Here is a 10,264-nt window from a genome sequence, read left to right as displayed (position 1 = left end):
GTGCCGGTCCTGAGCAATGCCAGCACAGCCCAGAGGTGTCTCTGGGGGCTGGCAGTGCCCACGGGCGCCCCAGCCCCCAGCACCACGCCCTGTGTCACCCTCAACCTGTGACAGGGCTGTCACCTTGGCTGAGCCTCCGTGGTGCTGCCAGGGCAAGTGTGGGGGTGTCATGGGCCCAACTCCCCCTGGCAGGGCAGGTGACATCGCTCCTGCTCCCACCTGGTGCCTCAGCCACTCGTGGCTCCACAGACACATTTTCTTGCCAGTCTTCATGTCACCATGTCACACTCATGGCCACCTCTTTCTTGCTGCAGTGCCCTGTGCCATGCACCCCACGTGCCTGAAGGTGCACTGGGCCAGCAGCAAGGGGACAGCAGGGACACAGCCCTGGGAGCTGTGGCAGTGAGATGCTGGCAGCCCTATGCCACCCATCCTCAGGCTGAGGGAGGAATTGCTCTGAGCCCATCAGGGCTGGGGCTGCTTCTGGCTAGGGGAGGGTCCCATGGGCACCATTCTGCACCTTGCTGTGCCCCAGGGCTTTAGGGAGGCCATGGGGACACCTGAGGAGAGGTTTATGCCCTCCCAGCTCCCAGCACAGTGTTTCAGCATCTCTGGGGAGGGCTGCCCATGGTGATCTCCCCAGGGGCCATCACAGGGCCCAGGCTGTGGCACCTCAGAGGCCAAAGGGGCAGGAAGGGCATTTCTGCAGGCAGGAGAGCTGGAGGGTCCCTGCAGGGGTGTGGGGAGGAGAGCTCCTGCTCTGGCCTCCTGATTCCCAAAGGGCAGGGAAGGAAGGGGCAGGCTCAGGAGGACACAGAGGGTGACACCCCTGGGAGCCCGTCTGCCATGGTGGCACTGCCTGGGTGCATGGCCTGGCTGTGGCGCCTCCCTGAGGCCACTCTGCAGGGAAGGGACCCCTGGCCAGGGGGTGCTCAGGGTGGTCTGTGCCCCACAGCCCTGCCAGGCAGCCCCTGGATTCCCTGCCAGGGGCACACCTGTGGGTGGGTGGGCTGTGCACAGCTCGGGCAGGAGATTCCCAGATGCCACAGGGCCGCCTCATCACCCCTTCGCTGGTGGCCCAGGGGATGGTGAAATTTTGGCACATCCCACCCCGCTCCAGGGACACCTGCAGTGGAGTAGAGGGTGGAAAAACCTTCCCCAGGGGCAGCTTTCCAAGCACGGGCACTGGCAGCCCAGTGGGCAGCCAGCTCCTGAGCACGGGGCAGCCCTGGGCTCCATCCCTGGTCCTGGGTGTGTTTCCCTGGTGGCCCTGTGACAGTGACAGACAGGGCTGCTCCCTGCCATGGGGGTGTCCCTGTGGGATGCTGTGCCCAGGAAACAGAAGGGCCTGGCAGCACCAGCTCTCGTGAGGGTGCTGAGGAGGAATGAAGCTGGGGTGGGTAATCAGCTGGGGGACCTGGTGCCTCCTGGCTGGCACACTGGGATGTGACACAGGGGACAGGACATGAGCCACCCTGCCCTTGCTGGTCCATGTGCCAGGCTGGAGTATCCATGTTTGCAACAGCCTGTCAGCACAGTGTCACAGGAGATGGTTTGCTGCCAGGTTTGGAGTGATAAGGACCCTGAAGTGACAAGTGGTAGCTCTGTGATGCCAGGACCTGCTCCACTCCCAGGTGCCCAGGACTGCTTCAGTCTCCATGTGGCTCAGCAAAGAACCAGAACCAGGCAAAGGGGTGCTCCAGCTTTGGCTGGGATTGGCCTAGCACAGGCCTCCCTTGGCAGCACAGGGCTAAACCCAGCAGATCTGTGCCACCCAAGGCTGTGCTCCAGGCACAGCCAGGGCACCCCCACTGCACCTGCTGGGTGCCAGGGCTGGCTGCCCACCTGGCAAGGTGTGTGCCCAGGGCAGAGTCCGGGCTGCACTGCCCGGGCAAACCCCGGCAGGGACCCACAGGGCCCACCCTGACCCCACGGGTGGTTTTGGCTATGTGAGCTGAGTGAACCCGCTGCTGTGAGCAAACAAACACGAGCCTGGCAGCAGTTCTCAGGCACTTGCCTGGTCTCTGCTGTACTCCCACAAAAACCACCTGTCCCCACCTGAGCCCTGCCCCCAGCATGTGCGCCGTCCCCAACATTTGTCCTGCTTGGTCACTGAGACCCTGTCCTAGCTCTGGGAAATCTGTGCCACCCAAGGCTGTGCTCCAGGCACAGGGCACCTGCTGGGTGCCAGGGCTGGCTGCCCACCTGGCAAGGTGTGTGCCCAGGGCAGAGTACTGGCTGCACTGCCCAGGCAAACCCTGGGCAGGGACCCACAGGGCCCACCCTGACCCCACGGGTGGCTTTGGCTGCAGGAGCTGAGTGAACCTGCTGCTGTGAGCAAACAAACACGAGCCTGGCAAGAAAGCAGCCCGTGAAGGCAGTGTGGGTGAAACTCTGGGCACCGCTGGGGCACGGGCTCTGACAATGATTAAACTGGCCAGCCCAGATTTCCCGGCAAGGCAGCGCAGGGCCGGGACCCGGTGGTTCATATTATGCAAATCACCTGGATCTGGGAGCATGAACGTTTGGGGCTGGAATTCCCCTCGGGCTGCCAGATTGTTACACCGCCCAAGCTATAAAAGCAGAGGCACGGGCAGGGCTTGCCCATCGGCACCAGCCTCCCGGGGCCCATGAGCAGAGCCTAGGGCCGGCCTGGCCTCCTCTCCCCGGCTCCTCTCCCCTGGCTCCTCTCTGGATTACCCACTGCTGCTGGAGTTGCCACCACAGAAGGTATCAAAGCTTTTCTTGCCGGGCCTGTTGATGTCCCCGAGGCCAGGACAGCTGCTTTGCTCTCTCCTTTCACCTTGGCTCTCACCGGGGATGTGCTCTGGCCTTTTCTTCAGGCTCCATCTTGGCTCTCCCGCCTCAGCCAGGAGTGGGCTCCTTGAGGGGGCAGCGGGACAGCGGGACAGCAGCCCCAAAATGGACAGCACGATTTGGCTTTTTGTGAGGGCCGGGCAGGGCTCGGTGCCCTCCTGGCTGCAGTGATTGGGATGTGCTCGTTGTGACCGGTGCAGAGGAATGGAGCTGTGGCACAGCAGCGGGCAGGGGGCAGCCGGCTGGGTCAGGGGGCTCAGGAGTGGCCAAGTGCCCAAACCCCTCACCCTCGGAGGGGCTGGGGGTCACTGTTCTCTGCCAGCCATCTTCTGGCTGTCACCTCTTGCTGGGTGAGGCCAGGGTCACTGTTCTCTGCCAGCCACCTTCTGGCTGTCACCTCTTGCTGGCTGAGGCCAGGGTCACTGTTCTCTGCCAGCCACCTTCTGGCTGTCACCTCTTGCTGGGTGAGGCCAGGCTGCTGGGACAGGGCTGTTCACAAGCAGTGACGCCACGTCCCCAGCTCGCTGTGGCTCAGCCTCCCTCTGTGCTGGCCCCCGAGGAGCTGTGAGTCAGCCCAGCCCCAGCCAGCAGGTGCTGGGTGCATATTTCTGCAGAAGTGACCTAGAGGTGACGATGGGTGGAGGGAGAGACAGCCCCACCTCACCCAGCCTGGCTCTGGGGTGCTGCAGGTACTGAGCCCAGGGCTCACTGGGCTCTCTGGGCTCACTGTCATCTCTTGGCACAGAGCTCCATGGCAGGATCTTGTGAGATCAGCAACATCTTCTCAAACTACATCAGCGCCATGTACCAGCCTGAGGAGGTGCAGCCAGGCTTGGACATGCTGGGACAGCTTGGGGATGACAGCACCCTGGGGCTCGGCCTCCCGGCCAGCCAGCCCCCAGCACAGAGCACAGGTAGGAACAGGGGACTGGCACTGGTGGCACTGGGGAGCTGGCACACAGGGGCAGTTGTGAAGTGGTGCCACTGGCTGGGAAGAGCACTGCAAGGTCCTTGTTCCACTGAGACAAGTGAGCAGCTTCCACCATGCCTCAGTTTCCCCAGGGAAAGGCTGTGGGAGAACACCCTGGGTGGCACAAGGGAGCAAATCTAATTTATACAGGAGATGGGGGAATCATTGTCCTCCTCCCACAGCACAGCACAGGGGACAGGCTGCCAGGGCTCACCAGGAGCAGTTTGGAAGTACAGTCCTGGTGATGGGGGCTCATGTGATGGTGCTCAGGGAGGCACCATGAGAAACCAGCAGAGCAGGGTGGATTGCAGCACAAACAGGACAAATGGACTGAAACCAGCCATGGGGGAAGTGTGGGGTCTGCAGGGCAAGGCACTACAGACCCTTTAGGCCCATAACTCCTCAAGAGCAGGGTCTGTGTGTCCCTCAGGATTGCCAGTGCACCACACCAGGTGCCCAGTGGCCACGGGCAGCCCACCCAAGGCACACGGTGCTGGCACAGCCACCCTGCTCTGAGCCCTGCTCTCCATCCCTTGCAGACAAGCCCCAGTGGTTCAGTGAGCTCCCGTACCTCTGGAGCAAGGTGCAGGTGCTGGAGTGGATCAGCTACCACGTGGAGAAGAACAAGTACGATGCCAGCTCCATTGACTTCTCCTGCTGCAACATGGACGGGCGCACGCTGTGCCACTGCAGCAGGGAGCAGATGCACCGCATCTTCGGGCCCCTGGGGGATGAGCTCTATGACCGCCTGCACGAGATCAGTGAGTGCACCAGGCTCTCCTTCACCTGCAGGCCCAGCAGCTTGAAGAATGAGTTGGAGAGGCCTCCACTAGCCCAGGAGGCCAGAGCTTCATGGGCACTGCAGGGGCTTCATGGGCACTGCAGGGGCTGCATGGGAGGGTGTGGGGACACAGAGCTGATCAAGCGTGGCTGGGCTCAGCTCCCAGTATGCACTATTTCCCTTCATATGGAACAGGCATTGCTAATCCCAGTCCTTCACCCCTGTAGCCTCTGATGAGCTGAACTGGATCATTGATTTGCTGGAAAAAGAGGATGCGACTTCCCAGACCTTCCTGAACTCCAGCCAGCTGGGTAAGACAGGGGCCCTGGCCAAGCCTTTTCCCCAGGGATCACATACTGATGGCAGCAAGGCTAACCCCTTCTTCCCTTCTCTGCCCCTTCCAGAGCTGGGAAATCCCTGTGCCAAGGACTCCCTGGAGGACTTAAAGCCCACAAACCCTTTCACAGACTTCACCTGCTTGCCAGGCTCCATGTCCCCAGGCAGCTCTGATGTCTCAGGTCAGTGTTTTGACAAGGGTGGGTTTGGGTCTCGCTGCAGTCTGGTGGCAGGGGAAGGGTGGCAACCAGGGGTAAAAGCCCCCAGATGCTCAGAGGTCTGAACCCTGATCCTTTGCCTCTCAGGGCCTGTGATGTCCCACAGCCCCGACTCTCAGGACTCCGGTGGAAGTGACCTCGACCTCGACCCTGCAGAATCAAAGCTCTTCCCTAATGGTGAGTTGTTTCCTTCCAGACAGGAGCTGGGAGGGGAGGGCTGGCTCCCAGGCAGTTCTGCACTTCCTACCTGGCCATGATTTAGGGACAACAACTGAACACCCATCCTCACACTGAGAGGAGGGAAAGGCCTGTTTCCCTGGGTGCTCTGCTTCTGTTTCTCTCTGTTGAGCAGGGTGATGGGCAGGGCAGTGGTGATCCTGTGGGAAGGGTTGAGTGGTGGCAGATGGGTGAAGGCTGCAGCCAGGGATCCAGGGCACAGGAGTCAGTGTTTGGTGTTGATCCCAGCTGCTGATGACACTGGGAACACCAGGAATGCAAGGAAACTGTAGGGTTCGGGCAAGGAAACAGTAGGGTTTGGGCAAAGAGCAGCATGCTGCCCTAAGCATAGTGTTGGGGATGAGGGTGGGATGAAGCTGGAGGAATGGGGTGACCTTGCTCTCAGGGGATATTCCCCTGGTACCTGGGCCTGGAAAGAGGGAGCTCCTGGTCCCTGGGAGGACAGGGTTGGGGCTGCAGCCCAGCATGTGCTGCCCAGCCTGACGTGTGCCCCTCTCTGTGTGCACAGAGCACTTTCCAGGCAGCAAAAAAGGCGACAGCAAACACGGCAAGCGGAAACGGGGACGGCCCCGAAAACTCAGCAAGGAGAGCAGAGACTGCCTGGAGAACAGGAAGAGCAAGCACTGTACGTGAGGAGCACAGACTGCCTCTCTTGGCTTCTTGGGGAATGATGGGAGGAACGGCCTTAGCAGGGGGGTTTAGGGTGATCCAAAGGTCCAAGGACCTGCAGGAGCTTCCCTGCTTTACAGCTCAATGTCCTCTTTCAGCCCCAAGAGGCACCCACCTGTGGGAGTTCATCCGGGACATCCTGATCCACCCCGAGCTGAACGAGGGGCTGATGAAGTGGGAGGATCGGCGCGAGGGCGTCTTCAAGTTCCTGCGCTCGGAAGCCGTGGCTCAGCTCTGGGGCCAGAAGAAGAAAAACAGCAGCATGACCTATGAGAAACTGAGCAGAGCCATGAGGTGAGTGCCCTGCTCTGTCCTGGGGGGACTCAGGCCCACTGGGGCTCAGCCTGAGCCCTCCAGCAGCTCCTCAGTGTCAGGACCCAGGACATTCCTCTGGCTGCCCTGGGTGATTTGAGACCCTGGCAAGGGGCTCAGAGACCTTGGCACAGAGTCAAAGACACCTGTGCCTTGGATTTTAGTCCATGGAAACAATTACCAACTTTGTGTGAAGAGTTACAAGCCACAAGAGTTTGAGTAGAATGATAGTTAATTTGTCACAGGGTGAAAAAGTAGAATTTTGGAGTTTTAGAATGGGGGTTCAAGAGGCAAGATGGAGGAATCTGGGCGTGTCCTGTCCTTCTTTCTTCTTCTTGTCCTCCATCTTCTGCTGGGATGGTGACACTTTTGGACTGGTTTAGAGTAGAGACAGACTGTCTAACATAGGTGATAGGTATTGGAAAATTATTGTAAATAAAGTACACGTAGTTTGTAGTATAAAAATTAACACCACCCCAAGGGCAGTCACTGTGCCACAACCTGATCTCAGCAGGTGAGAGAAAGAATGGAATAGATACGGAAAAATAATCCCTGAAAAGCAGAACCGACGGATCTCGATTTCTTCGGTCATGGGGCTGGAAAAAAAAGACTTTTTAATACTTTGGGGTCATCTCAACCACAGAAACCCGAGTCTCAGAGCCCTGATTGCACCTGTGTCTCCCACAGATATTACTACAAACGAGAGATCCTGGAGAGAGTCGATGGACGGCGGCTGGTGTACAAATTTGGGAAGAACTCCAGCGGCTGGAAGGAAGAGGAGGTGCTCAACAGGAACAAGGAGCTGTAGGAGTCCTGGATGAGCCAGGGGCTGATCAGCCCCTCAGGGCCAGCCCTGAGCTGGGCTCCTTGACAGGAAACTTTGCCTGCAGCTGTATCTGGAAGCTGCTGGCCCATGCAGCGTGTGGAATTCCACCCCTCGCTCGTGTGTGCGGTGACTGCCAGCCCCGAGGTGTGCAGAGCCCATGTTTTGGCTCCAGTAGGTTATTGCAAACTGTGACTTCCCTTGCTGGATCCATACCTCCAGCTGGGGCCCTGGGGACTGTGGCTGTTCCAAAGCCTGAACAGATGCAACGGGGAAGAGAACTTCAAGCCCACCTGTGAGAGCCCAGCAGGTCTCCTGCTATCACCCACCTCCTGCCTGGGCAGGGGAGCAGCACATCTGTGTCACCTGTGACTGAACAGAGCTTGTCCCAGCTGTGGGGTCTTCCCTCTCACTGCTTGCACCGTGCCAAAGGTGCTCTCTGTCCTCTTCACTGCGTGTCGGTTGGGTGAGACCCCCTTTGAGTAGCAGCTTCTCAGTGTGGCACCTGCTGAGAGAAGATGGGAACATTGTGGAGCTTCACCCGGCCCCAGAAAGCCCTCAGTGAATGAGAAGAGGATGTGGGACAGCAGGGCCATGCTGCATTTCTTGCCTGGCCTGTGTCTAGAGACAGGCCTTTTCTCCAAAAGCAGCTTCTAATTTATGTAAGACCCAAAACAAGTACAGAGTGAATGTACAGATATATTTTTTCATGAGTAAGATGTTCCTGTGTGAGAGTGTGTGCTGTGGGGCACACAGGTGTGTGGTGGCAGGTGGTGATGCTCAGCTGGACTGATGTCACAGGGCACAGACTGGTGCTGTGCCAGCCACGTCAGACTGGTGCCACCCAGCCAGGCACCCACCAGGTGCATGTGGTTTTCTCCTTTTTGTGTGTGAATATAAGATGAATAAATTGTTGGTTTGTTGGGTTTTTGTACCTATCTGTAATTTCTCTTGTTTTTCTTAAACACACGGTGAGCACCAGGCTCGTGTTGCTTGGGATGTGCCATGGCATGGACCTCATCTGCCACCATCTCCTGCCAGGTCATCCTGGCACAGAGGCACAGGGTGTTCCTCAGGGTGAGGTGGGCTTGTCCCAGACTGGCTCAAAGCCACCCATGAAGGGACATCTCACACCCACTCCCAAACCTTCTGAGAGTCCTCTGGAGTCACTCGCCTTTCCTGGAGCCAGAGTTCACCAGCTGCAGGCTGGTGGGAAGCAAAGCCCTGGCTGATCTGGGGAGGGACTTCTCCAACACCCTTCACATTAATACCCCGTCACAGCCTGGGGGAGCACCTTCAGCCTCTCCCTGGCCAGGGATACCAAGAAGCAGCACAGGTACTACAGGATGATTAATGCTTGCTCATCTCTGAGCCTGGCTGTTTTCTGGCCTCTGCCAGGACCTGGGTGGCACAAGGGCCACATGTCAGGAGGGGGGACTGCAGTGAGCTGGCAGCGTGGGCAGCCCAAACACATCATGTTCCCCTCCTTGCCCAACGCCATCTTGCCTCCCCATCCAGCCCAGCTGTGAGGAAGCCAGGAGATCGTCTCAGGGGCGCTGAGAGGATCTCTCCAACCCATAGGATCTGTCTTGGGGTGGCAGGAAGGAGTTCAGGGCGCTGGAGGCCAAGCAGACTCTCTGATATGTTTCTGCCATGAACGTGGCCAGCAGCAGTGGCTCCTGGCTGGCACACACTGCATTTCACCAGAGGATCTTGGTGCCACCCTGACCTTCTGCTGGTGCCCAGCACCTGCTGAATGGGGCACACAGGGCACTGGGCACTGCTCAGTTCCTGTTCACCCCCCAAGAGAAAAGCCCTGGGACCTGTCCTCTGAGCTTGGAGCTAGACAAGGTCTGGGATGTCCAGGCAAAAGCTGTGCCACATCCTCCTGAATGGTTTCAGCCACTGCCTGGAGGGACTAAGGAAAGAAGCCAGAGCACCAGCAGGAGGGTGAGGGGAGGTTTTGCTGCCTAGACAGTAAAGGTGCTTTGCAAAGCCTGAGATGCATTTTTGGCAGGGGGATCCAGCCATTATCATAGAATCACAGAATCCTAGAACAGTTTGGGTTGCTAGGGGACATAAAGCTCATATCATTCCACACCCTGCCATGAGCAGGGACACCTTCCACTAGCCCAGGTTGCTCCAAGCCCTGTCCAGCCTGGCCTTGGACACTCCCAGGGATGGGGCAGCCACAGCTGCTCTGGGCACCCTGTGCCAGGATCTCACCACACCCATAGAGAATTTTTTCCTAATATCTAATCTAAATCTCTCCTCTATTAATTTAAAGCCATTCTCCCTGTCCTATCTGCCCACATTCCCCTACTGCCCTTCATTACTGCCAGAGACATGGCACAGTTCAACATCCCCCCTCCAGCACTCTCAGGAGTGGGACACACTGCAAAGGAGAGCACCCAGCCCTCCAAAGCAAACTCTCAAACCGATCATCTGGGCTGTGCCCCTGAGCTGGGCTGGCTGAAGGAGCAGGAATTGCTCCCAATCTGCCTGGCCTCAGCTTGACTGTGATGTTGGTGGCTTCAGCATCCTCCTAGAGATGCTGCAGCAACATCAAGGGCATGACCCAGCTGCTTTGAATGTGCCCATGGGCCAGACCCAGCTTCCTTTTTGTGGGTTCAGCTGCTGTTTCTATATGAAGTTGTCCTGCTGGTCCACCTGGCATGCCTGGTCTCATAGGGAAGACCTCTTTGCCTTCCAGTATGCTGGGCTGAAGTTGTATTGCTCCCAGATACACCCTGGGCTGAGGAGATCAGGGCTGCCCTGTGGTGCAAGAAGAGGTCCCAGGCCCTGGGTGTGAACCTGGAGCCAGTCCATGGTCTGGGCTGCAGCCAGCCCTCCGTCAGGCTCCTTGCATAACCCTCCCCAGGGAACAGGTTTCCCTGCCTGGTGTCTGCTGGCTTCAGTGAGTGGAGGGTGCTCCAGCTCCATCCCTGACCTCCTGGAGCTCCTACAGACCTGAGGGGTGGCAGGAGAGCCAGTGGCACACACAGGAGGTGCCAGGCCAGTGGCACACACAGGAGGGTGCCAGGCCAGTGGCAGGAGGGCACACACAGGAGGTGCCAGGGCAGTGGCAGTAGGGCCAGTGG

General features: G+C 58.7%; 1 protein-coding gene across 1 annotated transcript; it reads left to right on the top strand.

The window, feature by feature from the left end:
- The first annotated feature begins 2,620 nt into the window (after positions 1-2,620).
- ELF3 (E74 like ETS transcription factor 3) lies at positions 2,621-7,167 on the top strand. Its single transcript, XM_005426797.3, has 9 exons — positions 2,621-2,730; positions 3,563-3,731; positions 4,327-4,548; positions 4,796-4,879; positions 4,973-5,086; positions 5,210-5,299; positions 5,868-5,984; positions 6,127-6,322; positions 7,028-7,167. The coding sequence occupies exons 2-9, from the start codon at positions 3,569-3,571 to the stop codon at positions 7,146-7,148; spliced, it is 1,107 nt and encodes a 368-aa protein (XP_005426854.1). The 5' UTR covers positions 2,621-2,730; positions 3,563-3,568; the 3' UTR covers positions 7,149-7,167.
- Positions 7,168-10,264: the final 3,097 nt, after the last annotated feature.

Source organism: Geospiza fortis, unplaced genomic scaffold (assembly GCF_000277835.1).
Source record: "Geospiza fortis unplaced genomic scaffold, GeoFor_1.0 scaffold26, whole genome shotgun sequence".
NCBI lineage: Eukaryota > Metazoa > Chordata > Aves > Passeriformes > Thraupidae > Geospiza > Geospiza fortis.
This window is presented reverse-complemented; position numbering and strand designations above follow the sequence as displayed.